At 27.4% G+C, this 23,055-nt stretch overlaps 1 protein-coding gene across 2 annotated transcripts in view; it reads left to right on the top strand.

Moving 5' to 3' along the window:
* The window catches only part of LOC142320516 (alpha-tocopherol transfer protein-like), an 84,339-nt gene that overhangs the window by 5,711 nt on the left and 55,573 nt on the right, over positions 1 to 23,055 (top strand). Inside the window, exon 1 of one of the 2 annotated variants that reach the window (XM_075358391.1) lies at positions 20,023 to 20,170. The exons of the other annotated variant lie outside the window; for it this stretch is intronic. Coding sequence (XP_075214506.1) covers positions 20,169 to 20,170 — 2 coding nt within the window. The 5' untranslated portion in view covers positions 20,023 to 20,168. Of the gene's footprint in view, positions 1 to 20,022; positions 20,171 to 23,055 lie in introns of those variants that run through there. 2 annotated transcript variants of the gene reach the window in all.

Raw genomic sequence — 23,055 nt, 5'->3', positions numbered from 1 at the left:
TAAAAAAACATTACCCTCATAATGTAACCAGGTATAAAATAAATTATTAACAGTTTACAACGTGTTGTTGATTTTTAATCTTAGTCTTATCTATTATACTAATTATTCTGAAATTTTTATTAACATTTCTGTTTTAAGGAAATTACATTTAATAACTCCCGGTTTTATTCAAATTTTTAATTATTTCTTAATTACTAAATTGCTTTGAACTTTTTTTAATTTAATTTTATTTATTATTTTTTTGATTTTATCTTCATAGTATAATACAAATACTTAATATTTACATTAATGAGCTTTATTATTTTTTTTTTATTATTTCATTATGCAATAAAAAAATATATATTTTGAATTATTTTTATAGATAGTGAGCATGATTTTTCAAGGACATAATTGTATATAGATACAAAATATTTACATACAGTTTTTAAAATATTATTTCAGTTTACCATCTTTTATTTTGCTTGTATTTCTAATCATTTTTTATGAAATTGAATTTTTTTGATTGAATATAAAAAAGAACATCTATAGTTCAATAAAATAAATAAATATACAAAATATAACTACTTATTAAAGTTAAAAAATATATATTTATATTTTATTAATTTATTTTTTTTTAATTTTGAAAGGTTATTAAATATGAATAAAATAGAACGAGTTAAAGAATAATACATTATAATTACCCAAGGAATAAAAAGCAGTTTTTTCGTACATAAGTATTTAACATACAATTCAATATTTTTATTTTTTTTTAATGAACAAGGAAAACTGCGAATCATTTACAAAAAAAAATTACTTTATTGATTAATAACTTTTTTCAAAGTTCTGAATTATAGAAGATTTAATGCTTGAAAAAATTAATTTAATTATTGATTAACATTGTAAAATGTTTTTTATTATTACCACTCTTATATTAAATTCGCCCTTGGACTATGTATGTGAGATTCATGATCCGGAACTTTTCAGTCGAATTTTGAAGCACTTCCGCTTTGAAATTTTGCCTACAGGTTTGTTCCTGATGACAACACATGTTAGCAACTTTTCAAGCCGCTAAGATGCGTTAATTAACTTAAACTAGTGTCACGCGCTTTCTGATAACACAGTTCATTAGAATTTTGTTATCAGCACAAAGAATAGTGTACAAATAATGAATAATATTGTTACTCTTTTGTGAACGGTTTTGGATCATACTCATATTTATATATTTCAGTCTGTGATTGAAATATTTACTTAAAAAGTAGTCCTTTTATAATTCTTATAACGATAAAAATCTGCTATTCATTCTTATATAAAAGTTTACTTTTGAACAATAATAATATGACATATTCATAACGCTTTTTAGATTTTCCAGGTCGTAATTTATTTCATTATTACTAAAACGGTTAATGAACATTTTGAAAATGAAAATTTTTTAACCAAATTAAATTACAGTCATAGAAATTTGCACTTCAATTTTTTTTATTTTCACGTAATATTTAAGAACGATTTATTATAAGTAGCCTTTTGAAAAAGAAATTGTGTTTAGAGTAACACTAGTTTTACGCCTTTGATTTCAATGTATTTCAGAAAATTTTACTACTATATTCTTTTCTGCAGTATTGTAAATTGAAGGCATGAAAACTTTAAAAGATCGCTCAAACCTGTGTAGCTGTAAAGTATAAATTTATAAAGACTTAGAAGTAGAAAATAAAAAGTATATAAAAAAATTTTTTTTAAACCACTCTTATATTAAATGTACTAAAAAGTAGAAAATAATTTTAGGATGGTATCTCAGAATGGATTTGACAACAAGCTTTGATGATGATATATAAGATTATATGAAAGTCATAGATTCAAATTAAAAATTTGATGTTTTTGCTCATTTTTTCATATACGTGATTAATGCCCTAAAGTGTGAGGAGCTCACGTCAGAGTACAAATCTTTGCTTTCCCACTGTTTAAACTATTAATCACGTATATGAAAAAATTGGTAAAAGCATCAAATTTTTAATGAGAAGCTATGACTTTCACATAATCTTACATATGATCATCAAAGCTTGTTGTCAAATCCATTCTGAGATTCCGTCCTAAAATTATTTTTTACCTTTTAGTGCGTTTAATTTAAGAGTGGTGTTTTGAAAACATCTTTACATATTTTCTATTCCACATTAAAGTTGCAATTAATATTTAAATAATATATAATTTTGTAAAACAAGAAAGATTTTAGAATTAATCATTAGTATTTGTTTTCATCAATTATAGTTAATGTTAAAAAAATTGTATGAACGATTCACGTTAACCTTTTTTACTGTTCATATTAATTTCGATTTCCTGATATCATAGATTGAAAATTTCATTAAACTATTTTTATTTTTTTTAGATATTGCTCCTTATTTGAGTATTAAAATTAATAATGTTATGAGGTTTAATTAAATATTTAGAAATAAGAACTTACGAATATTTTGTTATTACTGACCTACTACACATATATTATTATTGTACTCATAAAATAATGTTAAATAATTTTACAAATTTGTGAAAATCAAAAGAAAAATGTAAATATTATTATTATATAAAGATACCTGAAAATATTTCTTTTGGAAAAAAGATCTATTCACAAAAGGATAGATACTAATTTCGTTAATTTGTAATACATTGGGTAAATGAAATTAAGATAGAGTTTTACAGTATTATTTTCCATTAATTGGTTAAGTTTTTAATATTTTTTTATTAATATTAAAATAGTATTAATTTATTATTATTAAATTAATAATTTAAAGGGAATAAATACTACATATACTCTAACTAAATAGCATGTAATTGTACCTCCATAATAAAGAAGTTCAATTAAACGTTCTAGGTAAAAGTTTAAACAATAGAACATGTTACGCTTTTAGTATTCTTCCTTAAATAATAAGGAATAATTTGAAATAAAATAAAACAAATCTTTATTTTATATATATATATACATATATAATTTATTTTTTATTTTCACATACAATATCACAAACAATAACACAATTACATATTTTATTTTTAATAATAATAAATAAAGAAAAGTCAATAAAACAATTTCTGTAATGTAACATAAAATGTGTAATTTTTGTGAAAATTTAGGCATTTGTAGATATATTTTATTTCGTGATACCACGAAAAAAATACCAATGGATACTGGTGTTAAAGAACACCAGTATTCATAATCTAGTATTCAAATCCGTACAAAGTAACTTTCTTTATTAGAATTTGAACCTTAGAACTCTGGACTTCGAAATCAGCTGATTTACGATGACGAGTTAACCATTAGACCAGCCCTGTAAACTGTAAGACCACATAGAATAGTTAACTTTTGGCTAGTTCTTTAGCTTTCTAATACTCCATTCTTTCACTGTGCCGCTTCCTCCTTTCTTCTAGCCACTTTAGATTAGCGCATTCTTTCTTCTCTTTTTGGATCCCTCTGAATTCTAAGATCTTTTTCCTAAGCATCCTTCTGTCTTTAAAATCCGTCACGTTTGTTTGCTATCCTTAAGTCCTCTTTGACTTGCTTGAACCGTTTAAGTTCGTCTTTACACCATTTGTCAATAATTATCTTTGTAATTCTGTTTGAATCCACTGTTGTCAGGAGTCCGTATAATACCAGTTTTAGCTTACGTGTGGCTTCCGTGATTCTGTATATCTCCCGGTAAAATTCCTCATTCTTCCTTAATTCCTAACCATCGTTAGTTTATCTGTGCCCTAGAATTTTCCTTATTTTCCATTTTTCAGCAAATTCCAGTTTATCTATTTCTCCTTGATTCAGAGGTACGCATTCTGCTGCGTATAAAACTACTGATCGGATTATCGTTATATAGTGCCTGATCTTGCCCATTCTTGAAATCCGTTTCTTATTGTAGATGTCCTTTGTTAGGCGTCAGGATTTTAGAATCTTATTGATCTTGACCGTGTTTGCTTTTCCTCATTCCAGTTGGTTGGATATAAAGGGTATATAAAGGGCTCGCTAAGCCCCGGGACTGTCATAACCAATTCTACTCGTGAAAATAATGGAAAAAGTTTATATAAACATATTTCCTAAAATGCTTCGTTTGCGAGTTACGGTTAATGAAAGATTTCGATCGGATTTTCAGCTACCCCGGTGAAATGAGGTCGCAGCTGCTTCAAGATGCTCCTCTAGCGTTGAGACGCAAATTATACTTCCATCACGATGGCGCCCTTCCCCACTTCTCTTGTACCGTTTTCACTTACTTAAATCATCATTTCCCTTGAAAATGGATCGGTTGTGGAGGTCTACCTACGTTTCTGGCCACCAAGATTGTCTGAGATAACACCTTTAGAATTTTGGGGATGGATGAAAAATATTGTATACAATACAATTCTCGTGAATGTAAAAATACATTCTCGTGAGGAATTAATTGTCCGCATTATAAATGCGGCTGAGCAACTTAAGGACAGCTCTGAAGAACTAAAAAGAGCAATAAAATCAGTACAGAAGCGTGCCAAGAGATGTATTGAAAATGACGAGCTCATTTTTTAACATTTATTATAAACTGGTATGTATTATGCACTTTGGTCTAGCATACCGTTTCTAAATAAAATTCGAATCTTTTTAACTTATCTTTGTTTTATACAATTTAACTTATATAATTTTGTTCAGAATTAAATTTTGTACAAATTTTGTTTATAATATTTATCTGTTTATTATCCATTTAAAAAAATGTTGTACGTCAAACATAAAAAACAGGGGTTTTTACAAAATTTATTAGTTTTCACCCCAGATTTCTTAAAAGTTACTGCAGATACGGTTCTAGGACCACTTTTATTCAATTTTTCCAGACAAAAACATAAGAAATCACTAATTCTGGCCCTTAATTAACCCCTAAAAATTTCAGCACAATTTCAATCCCGGGGTAGCTGAAGTCCGAGCGAAATCTTTCAGTAGCCGTAACTCGAAAACGAATCATTTTAGGACATATGTTTATATGAACTTTTTCACAAGTAGAATAGATTATGAAAGTCCTAGGAGAACTTCGTGATACACTCTGTACATATATATTTGTTTTGAATAAATTTCCATTTCTTGTATAAAAAATAGATGTTTAGTAATAAAAGCAAGTAAATATTTTCTGCATCATTAAAAGGAAAATTATTTTTTATACATTTTATTAAATTTTGTGATAAGTTTTATTTTATATTTATATCATACAAGAAAAAATTGATATAAGGAAATTAAGATTTTTATCCTGTGTAGATTTCCAAAGATGCTTTTTTTAAATTTTATTTACTGTTCTCCACAGAATTAAGAGTTCATCACAGAAATGTTGTTGCCGTATTAAAACCGGTTTTTTAAGTGAAGTGGAAAATTAAATGACTCTTAATTCTGAAAACTGTGGTTATTTATTTCTCTTTCTTTGAATTGAATATTCTTTATCTTATTTAATTGATTTTACGTAAAACTCATAAATTAAAAAAATAAATAAATAAAGAATAGTTGTAGAATTATTTATATTTACTGTACTTTTTATTTCTTTAACTTAAAATAATTACATTTCATTGTTATTATTTGAAATTGTTGCCCATCATCTGAATGTAATCCATTTAAGGTTAAAAAATTATTTTACACTACTTATTTATACTATAAAAGCTTAAATTCATCTGTTTTTCCTGTTACGTATTTTATTATTTCACGGTAATATATATTCATGATAATTTTGTTATTGTAGTATTAATAAGTTTATTATTTTCTATAGCACGATGTTAAAGTCGACTGGTACTTACTCCATTAAAAAAAATTTACTCTGTCATTTAATATCCATTTCAAAAGTATAATAATCCATGTTTGTTTCCACAGCTGTATGTATATAAGCGATATAGATTATACTTTCAAATAAAATCTAAGGTAATGATTCATTTTATATATTCAGGATGAGCAGCAATTTCTTATGCTTGGAAAATTAAATAACGAAGTATCACTTTTTTCTAATGAACTTTGTTGGCTTATTAATTTCTAAACATAAAAATATTGGTACTGATAGAAATTAGTACCCTTATTTAAAAATTACATGGTGTTTACATGGGCTTCAGTACTCTGTACGTACTTCTGGAATCGATTTCAGAAACTATAAGTTAGGTGAGAGTTTCAAACTCTTGTGTTACACATTATTAAAAGTGAATGATATTCTAGCATACATACATACATACATACATAAGCGTTTAGTAAAACTGGAGTATAAAATCTTGAGGTAAAACTTTACCCGAGTAGGATGATCAGTTCAATTTGGGAATTGAGAAATGACGTGCTCGTCAAACATCTTACTGTCAGTCCTTGTTTAACCAAACCTGTGTGTTTTAGTTCATTCGGTACACCCTTAGGTAAACCCTTGATTTTTGGAAAGAAAATATTTTTACGTGTTGGTACCGATCAGTACGCACTGTAGCTGTGTTCCTCTCATAATCTTCAAAATAAATTCGACCCGATTTTGAAGGTCAATGAAAATGTACCCTAAACTGTTAGCTTAGATTAAATAAAAGTTACTGATAATTTTGGTTTTTTAAAGGCTAACTAACGACAATTCGAGTTTTTAAAATTCCGCGCCATTAAATAAAAATGTACTTCTTAGATCGAAAGAAAAGGGTCAACATTTCAGTCGCTTTTTAATAGATGTTACAGGACTGTACAGCTTCTAAATTTTTTTTGTTTTTGTCAGGTGGCAGTTCTATTTGAAGTTTTTCTGAACAGGAATTAAATTTGTTAAATGTCCTGGTTCTCTACTACCTAAAGAAAATGTAAATAATGCATTACTTTCCGCACAAAGGAGTAAATTAATTTATTGTTTTATATTATGTCTCAATCTTTCTTATGAGTGTGAGGCACGTAAAGCATCAAAGAAGCACGGGGAACTGATGAGTTATTTTCTCTGATGGTAATGATTTTTGTTATTACAATCCTATACCTGAGATGAAAAGAGAGCAGATATCTCTCGTAAAATTACCTGCATTTTGATCGATTTGACATGCTGGTTTACAATAATACTTTCAGCTTAGTAAAGAAGGCAACAGGAAACCACTTCAATTCTCATTTTCTTTAATAAGTTTAGCACGGAATATTTTTAATTCTAAGAAATTGCTATGCCATTTTATTAGTAATTTTGTCTCCTGTCTCCTGGTTATGACACCTAACATGTAACAAAAACAAAGTATAGTAGAAAGTTTCTTACTAACAGATCCAGAGCATGTTTCATAAAGGTTCGGCTTTGAATGACAGGATTTAATTAAGATGGTTGTTTCCTATGAACGATCAACTCTACATAAACCTTATGGTTTTTTTTTTGGTAATTAGATAACCTTCTCAAAATTTTATTCACATTATAATACAATCGCGACGTAAAAAATCACCACGATTGAGATGCCTTCAACTCTTTGTTTATTGTTTTTACAGTATTTTATTGGAATAAATCTTTCAAATGATGTATTTTGTTCATTCACAAGTAACTGCTACATAGAAATTTAAACCGAAAAACGGGAACATCGTGTGGTAACATGAGGAACAATATTGCTAGCATACAAACAAAAGAATCCTTTCCAAAACAGCCATTTCTGCACAATCCAGTTGTAAATTTCATTCAGAATTTAATGATAAATTAAAGTAAAATGATAAGCAAGTTTTTATTTTCAAAAAATCATTCCATCTGACAAAAATTTACTGTGAGCACTTTTTGTTATTTATAATCTCAAAATATTTAGTATTGGTTATTTGAAATGTACACTTAAAATTAGTTTATCTTCATTTTTTACCGTTTAATTTTTTCTACCATTAAATTGTTAGCTTATAATTTTTATCTACTTTTTTATTTTTTATTCCCGTTAATCTTTCTTTCTTATAAAAATTAATGTGGATAGATACCTTACTTCATCTTGTTCTACACAACTTATTCCAATCCTAAAAATCGATTTTTGAAAGAATTTATTTTTTATCAATTGTTTAATAAAGATATGTTTCTTTATTTTCATTACAGTTTAGTTATTTTTTTTCTTGCTTTTTATTTATCTTATTTTTTCGTCATTCATTATTCAATTTTTGTTCTATATGTAAAATGAATTTGTGGTAACAGATGATTATTCTTTTAGAGAAATTGAAACAATAAGTAACTTTCAATTTAATAGAATTTGAAAAAAAAATGTTTTATTTAAATTAAAAATTACAATTACTTTTCAATTAAAATTTTAAATTAAAATTTTTTTCAATGCATTTAAAAAAATGTTAATTTGAAATTTTAAGTTTTTAATGATAAATTATACAGTTTTTCCTCAATTCTGTGATATTACTAATTATAATATTGACTAGTAAATTAGATGTTTTACGACAAAATATTAACCTATAAGTATATTATTACCTTTGCTTTGCTACTAGTTATTTTAATACATAATAAATTTATATGAAAAAATTGAATTACATCTGAACAGAGACTATATATCTATATATTTATACAAATACATAAATATTTTAAATATATATATATTTTTAAATATGTATTTATTATAATTATATCTTGAGTAGAGACAAGATCTCTCAATCCTAATCTCCTTTAAATCTCTTTAAAAAAAAATTATATTTTTTTAACTTTTTTAAATTTTTACATTGATTTATTAATAACTATTAACCTCCGTTTGTAAAAAAAAATCTATAAATAATATTCAATAACAGCAATAAAAAAAAAAATTATCAGAAGTTATTAATGAAATAAATTTTAGGTATTATTCAATAAAAAAAAAAATTGTATATGTAATTAAATAGGCGTACAAGGAAGTTATATAGATTTTACATCAGATTTTTTTACTTTCTAGCTACTCTGAGATTGAAGGATTTATCATGATTTAGTTAATTAGCAATCTTAATTTTTACCCTTTGGAGGATTGAATTTTATAAAAAAAATTATTAGGCAATTAAGCCCTAAATAAGTAAGTTTATAAAAAAAATAAATAAAGAAAAATATTAATTACATCTGCGCAGAAATTTCCATCTGTACAACCCTAATATCTTTGTGCAATCTTAATTTTTACCCTTTGGAGGATTGAATTTTATAAAAAAAATTATTAGGCAATTAAGCCCTAAATAAGTAAGTTTATAAAAAAAATAAATAAAGAAAAATATTAATTACATCTGCGCAGAAATTTCCATCTGTACAACCCTAATATCTTTGTGTAATATGTCTAAAGTCTTATGTCCAATAACAATGTTATTGAAATTTTTTCCAAATTTTAATTTACTTGGCTTACAAATTTTAGAGAACTTATGTATATTATATTTATTATAATATATAAGCATATTTTATTAATAAATTAAGCGCTAAATGTGAACCCTGCTAATATTCAGAATTATATTGATGAGTTAGGATTGTTTATTTGTGCCAGCCCAGTAACGTCGTAAGGCTTCACAGAGTCTCACGAAATAAATAGCAAACGATTCCCTTTATCTTAAGACAACGGCGATTTAAAGAAATTAAGATAAGGAATGGTTAATAACATTTCCTCCAATCCGAAAAAACAGAATTACTTTAACCTAATCAAGTGGTGTTATATAAAGCATCTTGAAAATCGCATTTAAAATAAATTATTTGTTATAAATTTCTGTAATATAATTATGCATAGTATATACTGTTTATAAAATATATTAAAATACTAGCTGCAGGACGTGCCTACGGCACGCCTCCGCAAGGCCCTCCGGGCGGGTTCGGAATGAGATTATTAAGTGTTAGTTAAATTGATTAACTCTTGCGTAAAAATTTTTTTTCTGAATGACGAAAATTGATCAAGGAAAAGCGAAAAAAATATCAGTAAATCTTCCCAATTAAATTTGGTTTAGATCGGTTTAGGCATCTTTTTAAAGATTGCACACTCTTAACTTATTCATCACGATCCATAATATCCATACGCAAGTTCACTCAATACGAGAGCTGAAAGCTTAAATATAAATAAATAAATAATTTATATATTATATTCAATTTACGAAACAGTCTATCATAATAATAACTAAATATCGTAATAACACGTTTATTGACACAATAAAAAAAGAGAAGTCGGCTTCAAAATCAATAATCGCTAAGGAGGATATGTAGGATTCAATTTTTTTTAAATTTTGTCCATTATTGTTTCTTCTAATTTTTAACTTTGTTGTTTACCATTTGATTTGACCCACGTGCTTTGCCTATGTGTATGCTTAATTGTAATTACAAGGCCAAAAGAAATTGATAAATGGATAATCGACACTATTTTCAGTATCGATTTATTTGTATCAAAAATAGTTGTATTTTATCGAAAGTAGTTGTAAATAGTTTTATTTGTATCGAAAATAGTTGTGTAGTTCTGTTACAATATTGAATGAATTACGGTAGTAAAATCTATTATTTCATAATTATTGTTACCGTTGTTATTTTTTGTTTTAAAACATTTAAGAAATCTTACGATTTTTTGACGGGCAGTATGTTCAATCATGTAAACATGTTCTCAGCTAAGGGGGACCCACGCACAGACACACATACAAATGCTCTTTAGTAGGGTAGGATATATTATATTAGAAATTATTGTAAAAATATTAGGAAAATTATTTTTTTCAGTTTGAAACATAATAAATAAATACATAGAAATTAAGTAACTAATCGTTTAAAATACACCTGAAGTGATTCAACTGAGACTATTTCAGTTGAGAAAAAGTTTAAATACGGTTTTAGAAAAAAAACTCGATAAAAATTAAATTAAGGTCAAAATATTCATTTTACATCAAATAAGCAGATAGTTTCCAAAATAAAAATAATAATATTATATATATATATATATATAATCATGACGGTCATTAAAACAAATTTCAAGGTCGTTTAGCGGTTTTGCTTACGTGAGATCCCTGAGGGAGTACTGTATGCGCAGTACAGTAATAGTTTAGTGGTTATATTCCTGTTTTGTTCTTTGAAAAAAAAAAAAATAATGAATAAAAAAACCTTTAAAAAGGAAGCAGACTTAAATAAACTTAAGACAAATTCTTTTTAAAACAAGTTTAAAACAGCAACATGATAAAAATGCAAAAGGGAAAAGAATGACGTGTTGTTTTATCCGTATACAATCAAATTAATAACTCCAGTTGAGAAAAAGTTTAAATATTGGTTTTGAGAAAAAAATAACACATGACAAAAAAGTTCAATGTATTTCATTTTACAATGTTATATAAACAGATAATTACAAAATAACAATCCATATGAAAGAACATAGATTTCAATTTTTTTTAATTTTAAATCTCCATGAATAAAATAACAAACGTGTAAGTATTGATATTGGAATGTAGCAATAAAAAAAAATCTGATTTAAGCACTACATGACTTCCTTTACGCCTATTAAATTACATATATATATATATATATATATATATTTTAAATTAAAAGTACATAAAATTTTATTTCATTAATAATTTCTGATTTTTTTTTAATATTATTATTGAATTATTATTTATTGTACATTTTTTTTTACAATCAGAAGTTAATAAGTAGTAAATAATATATTTAAATTTTAAAAAAAACAGTTAAAAAAATTATATGTATATTAAGTCGGATTCGAACCGATGTGCCTTCTCCTTGTAAAATAATATTAATATTTCTCCAAATATTTCATTAATTAAAATTTCATTTGGCTATAACTCTGGAACCAATGAAAATAAGTACCATTTATAAATATCGTTGAAAAGCTCTCGACGAGAACTTGTTACTGCAGTTTAGAAAAAGTCTAATATCCCAATTTTTTTGAATTTTGGATTATCAACAGACCTAAATCCAAAATGTTAATATCCTATAGCTAATCGTTTTTGAGTTATGCGAGATACATACATACATACATACATACGTACGTACAGAGGTCACCACAAAACTAGACAGAATGGATTCAGGAATGGTCAAAATGGATATTTCCGTTGAAATTTGAAAACCAAAATTTTTCGCGATTATAATACTTCCTTTACTTCGTACAAGGAAGTAATAGATAAATAATTTTTTTCAAATACTAGATTATTTGTAAGAAAAAATGTCTATAATGTGGGGAATGTCTATTTTTAATTATTTGGTTTTGGCAAAACATCGTTATTTAAAAAGGTTAATTGTGCATTACGAGTATTTATTTTTTAAGAAATAAACATAGTTAAAAATAAAATTACAGTATTTAATATATAGTTTAATGAATGAAAATTTGAATAACACATTACTATTTTTTTAATATATATTTATAACAACGATAGAAATGAAAAGTTATGTCTTGTCTAATAAATTTTAAGATTTATCTTTAATAATTATCTTTAAATTGTTTTATAAATTAATATTGAGATAAATAATACTTTTTATTTTTAGCCGTCGTTCGTTATAATAGATTTTATCGATAATAACTAACATTATTTCATCCTGAAATAATGTTTCTATATATGCAATAAGTGAACGTCGTGTGTTAAAACATTATTAATATTATTATTTTAAGATAGTTCAGTTTTGAATTGTACAAATTATGAGAGTAGTGTTAATAAAGATATTTTTATTTTATAAAAAAAAATAATATTTAAAAAAAAAAAGTGGTAACACATTCTTTCATTATTTTTAATTGTAATGTGAAAGATAGAAAATGAAATGAATGTTTGACACTTAAAGAAATATTCATTTACATCAACATTTGCAATAGACTAATAATAATAATATTCTATTATGACGATTTACATAAAATATGGAAATCCAGTGATAAGTAAGACAAATTTACAGTTAAACTTTGACGGTTTCTGTTCTTTATAAGTTGCGAGGAAATGCTCTCATATTTGTTTGCTTTTACATTTCGTTTCTTTATGTGAGTAAAGTTATTCATGCTTCAGTATAAAATTTAAATATGATGAACACAATTTATGTAGATTTTTTAAGCAGTTCAGTTTATTATTATTCTTAATGTATGTTTTTTTGCGATGATATTAACTAAAGATTGTCTTCCTTCACGGCAAATGAATTGTGGATTTTTAAAATGATTTATACATATTTTTTACGTAATAAATTCCTTTTTTATTCTGAAAGTTTTTATTAAATATAATATTGATTCTCAGATAAAATCTTTAAAAAATTACAAAAAGGATTAAATAATTAAATAGCAGTTGTACAAATAAACTTTATTTTATTAACCTGTTATTTTTTTCGATAATAAAGCTAATTAGCAACAGTAAAAGTTTTATCAGAATCGGGATTCTTTGTTTAAGAATTACAAGTACCTTATTATGTGAGTAAAGATTATTGTATTCAAGTAAATCATACTGTAATGTATAATAATTGGATAATCAATTAAAATATTTATTTCAAAAGAAATTCCTTTCTTCCAGTTCTCACAAAAATTGTATTACTTCTCAACCAAAACAGACACTAATTAAGAGATAAACACAAATAGTAATAGAATTGCACAAAATAAACTATTTAACGCTGAATAGAATTTGGTGTATTAAATTTAGTTCTGAATTTTGAAAATCCAGACATACATGAAACAAACAAAAACAATCAATTGTAGCCCGTTTTTATGAATACATAAATAAATAACCGATCTTCGTGGCAGATGAGTCTTGGCCTTTCATCCGGAGATCCAAAATTCATGATATGCTTAACAGACATTTTTGGGAACTCTGTATAGAAAATGTTATACATTTCTTTATTGTAACAGTCCACTAATTTATTTATTCTTGTTGCTTTAAATTAATCGTCCCAATTTCTCGCAGTTGTAACTCAGTTTCTGGTTCTTGCGGTTTTGATTCATATACATCACATGAGATACAAGAGGTACCCTGTACCTATCAGTGTTGCTTTCTTTAGGAGTAATGATGCTCTCTATTATCAGCCAGTTCCTGTGATGAACAGATTGAATTTGTCACTTGTAAGGGAAATCTCACCTTATATTTCACGTACATATTAATATTCCATATTCACATTTCTGTGATCTTGGCACGTTGATATTTGACTAAGTGAAGAAGACAGGTTATTCCTCAGTTTCACTAGTAAGTGTGGCATGGAAATGGTTGTGTAATATTAGAAAGTGAACTATAATTCATGTTAAATCCCTTACATTACAGTTTTGGCAATAAAATATAATTGTATTATGAATATAAGTTCTTTAAATTATTAAATACATTGAAGTTAAATTAATGAACACGAAGTAAAGCAAACAAAAAACTGAACTGATAAAAAAATTAATAAGTGAATACTTTTTTAAAAAATGATAAGTTAAAAAGTGCCGCATATATTGATTTTTTTTATCTGTAATATTCACATCATATCTCTATAGACCGTGGTATATATATAGAAAGATAGAGATTTTACCTGCTTTGAAGATTATATACGTTATGTATATATTGTACATATGTGTTAGCCTGCGTGTGTGAAATTTATACTTAAGTTAACTAGTCACTCCAATATCTGGTATATCGTAAGTGCTAAAAGAGTTGGGTGTTAAAGATTTTAAATCATCAATCTATGGGTTTCATCAAAATACAATTAAAGTGCTTTTACTCAAGGTATGTTTGATGCATAACTGCTAAAACAGAAACTTTAAGAAACTTTACAGTTAAATTATTCTTTTAAAATAAAACAAAACTGGTGCAAAGAAAAATAAATGTATATAGTAATATTAGCTGTATAAGCTTTTCAGTTTATCAGTGAAGAATTCTCAGCTAAGGGAAATATAATGTAAAACGTTCCTAGGACGTTCATTGTTTTCTTGTGCGTCATGAAATAGTTGCTATCTGCATGTTGTTAATATTATATTCAAAATTTAAAAATATATCCTCGATGATAGGACAGTTACTAACCGATACATGTAGCTACAACAGGAGAATATGAATTTTTGTTTTGCCTTGTGGAGATATAATGAATGTTGCATAACATAATAGGTACGTGTTAAAAACTAGTAAATATCATAATGTTTATGGTTTAACTTCTTAAGAATATAAATTAGTTTATTAAAAAATGATTCTCCGTGTTAGTTTGATAGTAAACAAAGAGTACATTGATTCGATATTTGTATTAAATACAAATCTATATAAAAACAATTTAGTCTCTATAACGGTGCATGATGTTCGTTAAATTTATTAAAATAGAATTAAATAATATTAACAAATTAACTTTAGTTAATATTAAATGAATTATTTTTAACAATTAAATTTTTTTGACAGTCTAATGTTTTACTAAGTAAACAATAATTTTAACAAGTAAAGTATGTTATTAAAATCATATTGATTAATTAAAGTACTATTATATCTGCGTAGATTTTTTGTTTGCAGCACAAATTCCTTAACTCTGAGTGTGTATGCGTGTTGTATGTGCTTCATCTTATGAAGTTTTTAAAAAACGAAAAAGGGTTTAAATTAGATCAAAATTTTATTTCATGTTTGTTGAAGCCTAGCATAAAGCAAACATCCAGATTTCGGGATTCCCTTTGAAGATTTTCCTCGCAATTTAAATGAGCATTTTTTTTTTAAAGATATTAATTTCTATCAAAATAATTTGAGTGGATTTTTTATTTTATTTTGTGGAATTAATTACTTTGTGTTTTCTGGTTGCTACAGCTAAGTGATATGTAGGCGAACCCAACTCTCATAATCAAAGTATTTTCCGGCTAGAATTTAAGAAAATCTCTAAAAAAATGTTAACAGTAAAAAAAGTAATATATATTTACATAATCTAGAGAATATGAATCTTGAATTCTAAGTCAAAACTAGATAGAAAGTTTTTCCGTCATTTCCCTGCATGCCTTTCTTACTTTTATCAAGACCCAGGTCTTTGCCTTTTTTTGTAAATGACCTTTTATTGATGTGAATGACAATTTTATATGAATATGCACATTTTAAGTACAAACAAAATTAAAAAGATAGAATTAAAAAGCCACACAATGAATACATTAAAAACCCTTAATTCGTTATTTGATTTCAACTTTTTGGATTCAGTGCCAAAACAAGGAATAGACATTTTTTACCTTGTTTTCTATTTGGAGCTGAATTTTTAAAAAAATAAAATTTAAATTTGTATCACTTTTTTTTAATTTAACGAACTTTTTGTGTGTTAAAGCAGATATAAAAAAAATTATATTTAGATTCCAAAGTATTTAATATTGTTTTTATTTTAAAGTTGTATTAAATTAAAATACTAATTTTAAAATATAATATCTAACATTTTTAGGAAAAACATGTAACAAAAAATTAACTTTGACCCATTAATTTACGTCAAACTATTAAGTAAGCAATAATAATATTAATCACCATAAATATCAAATCATACCGTGACAATCTATTAAAAATTCATGGTAAAATTTTTAAATTACGTTGGTTTTATTTTACAAATAAAATATAAAAGAATAAAAATAATGATTAAGAAATATCTCCGATAAAAATAACTAACAAAAGAAAAACAGCTGAGTTCTTTAATAAAATAGATATTAATTTAAAGCAATTATTCGTTTTATTACTTAATTATTGTTCAGCTAAGGTAATGCATTTTATTACAATCTCTAGGACTACTTTTCTTCTTCTAAAAACTGCAGTTCTCAAAAGTGTTTTATGAGGTTTTATAGAAATTTCCGATTTGAGGCGGAGTGGTAGCATCTTGGCTTTTCATCTGAAGGTCCCGGGTTCGAATCCCGGTCAGGCATTTTCACACACTACAAAATTCCATTTCTGAATCCCGCGCACAAGCTTCAAGCTTATGTGGCGATATCATCAAGAAAAAAAAAGAAGATATTATTGTGACGCATAAAAATCGTTAATTTACAAACATGTCTTTAGCATCTGTAAGAAATTTCCGCAAAAAATATTGAATAAAATAAACTGTAAAACAATAAAACCTATTTCGAAAATCACATTGTTTAGTAACCGGCATGCATTGTGCATTAACCGGTACGCATATTATTTTACATAATTTTCTTATTATTATGAATATTTTATCTATCTCACGCAAAAATAATGCGTAATAATAATATAAATAAGGTAATTTAGTTAAATCTTCTATATTTAACGTTAATTGACGACATTAGCGAGCGTAGGTTATGTTTGGTTAGACTGCATTGTTTCCGTGTATTGACGATCGTACATATATAAACATAACCTTTTTTTTTTTTTTGTTTAACCTCGGGGACCATCGTTAGGTATTGCTTCAGAGGATGAGATGAATGATTTGGTACGTGTGTGAAAATGCCATGCTTGACCGGGGGATTCAAACCCGGGACCTCCGAATAAAGTGACAAGATGCTACCATTAGAGCCACAGAGGCTGGCATATATATAATTAAATTAAAAAAGTTATAAAATATTAAAATGATAAAGTATTTTTTGTCGTTTCACTTTAAGGTATTTTTTAGACGTTGACTACAAAATAAAATTCGTAGGTTTTCAATAATTCATTGAGTAGCTGTCCGTTAATAGATTTTTTTTTTAACTTATAAAAATATAATGGTTCTTCATTGTTCACGTGTTATTACTGTCCTGTAAGGAAGTTGATCGAATGGAAGAAATAATTTTCGATTGGAAATGCACATACAAACATAACCTAACCAAATATTACCTACGCTCGCTTCGCTCCCTAACCTCGTCTAATGAACGTACAAATTATGTACAACAATACGTTCATAATTAATTCATAAAAATATATATTATTAATATAATATATATGTATTATGTTTTATATATATATATATATTTTTTTTTTTCTTTTCGTAGCGGAGGAAAAAACTCTGCCAGCCGCCGTCAGGCCCGCACTGACGGCAGTGCGGGGCTCTCACCCGCTAAAAAACCTCCCCTTCTACCATGCAGGGGCAGGATCTAAGCCATATGGTATGTACAGCCCCTGCATGGTCACCCAGGCACTCCACTATCCGAATCCGTGTGACCGGAAGGCGTCCCCAGGGGGCGATCGACGAGCGACGACTCCGAGGAGCCCCCGCCGCCCAACCCCAGAAGCTGGCCTCCCTTGATCACCCGTCATCGAACTCCAAGCCTCCATAGATTCGCATCAACTCAGCCTGCCGTCGCCTCTCTTCATTGGCCTTCTCTCGTATCATTGATGCGGTCTTAGTCGAGACACACTCCCACTTGTTGCTATTGCTGAGCATTACCTCGATTATATTGTTGGCCCCATCCACACCCTGACCCTCGAGCACTACGCGGAAGTTGCGCCATCTAGGGCAAAAAAATACTACATGCTCTGCTGTATCCAGTCCGCCGCAATCGTGACAGCGACTTGTATGGCATCTGCCCATCCTGTACAGGTAGTCTCAAAAACACCCATGTCCAGACAGGAACTAGGCGAATTCGTATCCTGTATTACCGTGCTTTCGCTCCACCCAGTTCCTGATGTCTCGTATTAGCCCATAGGTCCACCTTCCTTTGTCCGAATCTCGCCATCTGTCACGCCAAGCCATGCAGAGACCGTCAATTGCCTCCTTTCTGTCCCCTCCATTCACTATTGCAGCTCTCATTTGCGCTTGTATTATTATTATTAATTCATAATAATATTTTTGCGTGAGATAAATAAAAATAATAATAAGAAAATTATATAAAATAATATGTGTGCCGGTTAATGCACAAGTACCAAAAATAGTATTATTTTTAAATTATTATGTTTTTGAGATCAGTATCAAATTAAGAAAAAACTAACAACAATTTACTACCATTAATTTAGCGCCGATTTGAAATAGTTAAAATTTTAAAAATTGAACAAGTGTTATTTTTTATTTTTGATGCAAAATTTATTTAATCAGTTTTATTATTTTTTTGTTTAAAATTTAAATAGGTCTACAGATATGCTGCTCATAATCAATAAAAGCTATTTGTAAGATTCTGAAACGAAAGAAATCTGTTTTTTAATAAAATTGAGAAAAGGAATGCAAAGAAATATCGTTAAGATATTTTAACGAGTTAGCAAACGTTCTCGATTATACTAAGGTTCTCTAAAATGCGAAAATAAATATTATTATTTTATCCAAAGTTTTCTTATTAGTCTTCTCAAATTTTAGCTCAAGTATACTTTGAATACCTCAATGATATCAGGATGTAGACCTAAATCATTAAGATACGACAATCGAACATGATATATGAGCATGAACGTGAAATATGATTTGAAACTTTTTTCATTTTTAAGTCGATATTAATAATTTTTAATTTGATTAATTACATCTGTGCATTACGTACATTTACAAAACATCAAAATTTAATTTTTCATAAATGTTTAATATGAATAAATTTGATAAAGTTTTAATCTATTTATTTTTATGTGCAATACTAAACTATTTCTTTTATATTTTTTGCATTTTCTTACAACTTTACTGAAATTGGAAAAATGATCGCTTTTTCCATTTTTTTAAATTTAGATTATCGTTTGTAATTTTAGAAATACTAGCCGAAGAGACTATCTTTATTTAATGCTGAATTTTTACTAAAAAAAAAACCATTCCATTCAAAGTAATAATTATTAAGATGCTTTTGAAGAATTACTACATGGGTGGAATACATATGTGGATTCACTCTCCTGTAGGTGTTTTTCAAGAGAGTTCTACTTTTCACATTCAATGAATATAAAGTTAGTTTTACATGTACATAAAATAGACTGAGCAGAAAAATTCTGATTGTTTGTATTTTTTTCAGGATCTGATCATAAAAACTCTCCCCTTTTCATACATAAACTAATAACGTATGCACTTGTAAATGTGAGTGTGTTTAATATTATATTGATAGTGCGTCTTCACATACAGGTCTAAAAAACAGCACATAAAGCTATAAAATTGTAGGTTTGAATTTCAATACTGAATGAAATTGAGAGATCTTTTTAATTCTCAAAATTAACCATACAAATAAATATTTTCTCAAATAATAGTTTACGATATATTTAATGAAACAAATAACAGATTTTTATCGTGAATTCTTTGTATGTGAAATTTTACTAGTCCTAGAAAATTATGTTTTATTTATCTAATGTTTATTATAATTATTTTATGTTTGTTATTTTATAATGACTATTTCATTTAAATGACGTAAATATAATAAATTATATAAGTAAATGTTTGAAAAATAGGAACGTTCTCTATTAATTTAATCAGTTTTGTAACCCCGTTTTGTTAATGCCAACCGACTACTGCATAGTTCCATTTAGATAACACACGACCTAAGTTATTAAAATGTGAGTATGTTTTATTATATCTATTTTTATTCATTAATTAGTTCTACAGTACGAACTACAGATATACAATATTTTTGTAAGATAAATAGAACATCAGAAATTTAATTTATTAACTTAATATTTATGTTTATTTGTACTTTTTGGGATGTAATAAACTCTTTATGATTTTTTAAAATATTTTATTGCATGCTATATATACTATACGTATTGCTAAGTTGTTCATAAAAAGAAATATTTGTATAAAAATCCAATCTCGATTTTTAAAAAAAAAGAAGAATTTTAAGAATTTATGTCACTAAAAAAAATGTCATGCTCTAAAATATAACGAAAACTAAGCCGCGTACTGATAGATGTCATAAAAGTGTCAAACCACGACATTAACGATGATCAAGTCAAGTGATGACGCAATTTCTGACGTATGAACGCGCAGAAAACGAGTAAACAATAATTCGGAAGGTGATGGCAAGACGAATTATTTTGTCTAAATTTTTTGAATCGAAGCAAACATATTGTACAAGTATCTCAATGAATAAATAAACATTTACAACGTATAATATAATAAATACACAGTAATATTCTGAATTAAATTATAGTAATTCAATAAAATTATATCATAAAAAAGATTATAGCTATTTAGATTTAATTTTTTTATAAAAGATTTGTCAATAACGTCAAAAAGTGTTTAACACTACATAAAATAAATATAATTATAATTAAGTTTTATAATTTACATTGCACTACGGTATTAAAAAGAAAGTGCTGCAATTCAGATAGATTAATAACCTGCTTTATTGGCAAGTGTCTTCAGGCTGATTATATTGCATAATTGTGGGCATTATTGCTTGATAACACACTGTTCATTTTAACAGTTTTGTATGCGGTATTATTTATAAAATAATTGTCTTTGTAATTTTTAAACCATCCAAATATGACTTCCACTTTTTTTACCTCTTGCCTTGTATTTCTGTGTTTTTTTGTCTATAATCAGGATAAAAATAGTAGGAGTTAACGTTTATTTTGTAATATTCATTTTATAGCATTTATTTTATAGAAAGAAAAAAACTTTAAAAAAATAGTAATTGTGGTAGATACAAATATATCAACCAACTTCGGTACAGTTTGGTAAATCTTGTCATCCGGTTGGCAAATTTCGACTAAATTTTAAACGACTTCGCTGCATATCCCAGGCAACTTATTTCTTCTACTCGTGTATTGTATCATGAGGTAAAAATGGAATTATATGTGTGTTTCAAAATGAATATCGGGGTTTTAAAAATATGAAATATTTTTCAGGTTTCACATACATTAATTAGTTATATATAAAAAGAAAGAGCAATTCAAATTGTTTTAGGTGTGCGCAAGCTCATAAACCTTCTCTTGTACCTTCCAGTTGAAAGCGCTAATAGCAAAAATGGTGAATTCCCAACAGAAAGCATTCTGTGTTTTGCAGTTTGCAAAGTGTAAATCTGTAATCACCGTTCAACGTAAGTTCCGTTGTGATCCCCCGAGTGAAAATAACATTCGTAGATGGTGCAAACAATTTGAAACCACTAGCTGTATTTGTAAACGAAGGAATGCAGGACGACCGAATGTGTCCGAGTGGACCGTTATTTTTTTCGGAAGCAAAAGTGTCTGAAATGTACTATCTTGATACGCTACAGCTATGGCACGTTACTCAACTGTAATTCGAACCGTAGAACTTTATTTGGCAACAAGATAGTGGGCCTCCTCACTGGCATAATGCCGAACGTGATTGGTTGAATGAAATTCTCCCCAATCGTTGGATCGGTCGCCGGGGACCGATGACAGGGCTTGTTTGCTTGTCGTGGCCTCCACATTGGCCCGATTTGATCCCGTGCAATTTTTTCCTTTGGGGTTTTATAAAGGATCAAGCGTATGTGCCACCATTACCAGCTCACCTACCCTACTTGAGACACAGGATTGAAGGAACTATCACATCAATTACTCCAGACTTGCTGATTAAAGTACCGGATAAACTTTCCTATCGGTTGAATATGTGCCGTGTGACAAATGGTGCTCAAATTGAACACTTACAAGAAAAAATATTTGAGTTGCTCTTTTATTTCATAAATAATTTATTACTGTGAGTGAAATTTAGTAAATATTACGTAACTTTAAAATCCTGATATTCATTTTGAAACACATTATCAATATTGAAATTACATTATTATAGTGAAATCTACTTCATTTTGTTATGTCTCCGTTAAGTAATTTGATTTCACACTATTATAGCTATAGTTATTTAGAATGATAATAATGGAAATTATTATAATTTATCGATTATTATTATCGATTTTCTTATTAGTCACATTGTTTTTATATTTACTGCATGGATTATTGTGACCTTATCTAGTTTTGAAGTATACCACCTAATTGAATTTGTTTGATTTATAAATTTATGTACATTCAATCGAGGAAGAATACGACAAAGGAAAATTAAAAAAAAATAGAACAAAACTAATCGATGTGAAATAAAAAAATTCGTGACAACTATAAATCCCCTTTGCTGTATTGAAGCAGTGTTTATAACGCATTGTTTCACTACAAAACGAGTACATCCATCTGTTGCTTTACACTATTCATCCACTTCTTATGAAAACGCAGGTAAAGCATCTGAGGTATAGGAGGTACTCGACAGAATTGTCTTCATGGAGAGTAATGATGTTTACTACACTGCCATACCGTATGGTGAGCAGAATAAAGGTGTTACTTGTAGGGCTGTATCACTGTTTTTCGGTAAAATTGGTATGCTGATATAAAACCTCATATTTGAGATGATGAAGAACAGGAAACCACTTCATTTCTCACTTTACCTAGTAAACATGGTGTGGGTTGCTTTGATTTGAGATTTAAGATTTTGCGTA

Source organism: Lycorma delicatula, chromosome 2 (genome assembly GCF_047948215.1).
Source record: "Lycorma delicatula isolate Av1 chromosome 2, ASM4794821v1, whole genome shotgun sequence".
NCBI lineage: Eukaryota > Metazoa > Arthropoda > Insecta > Hemiptera > Fulgoridae > Lycorma > Lycorma delicatula.
Note: the sequence above shows the minus strand (reverse complement) of the source record. Positions and strands in the feature narration are given on the sequence as shown.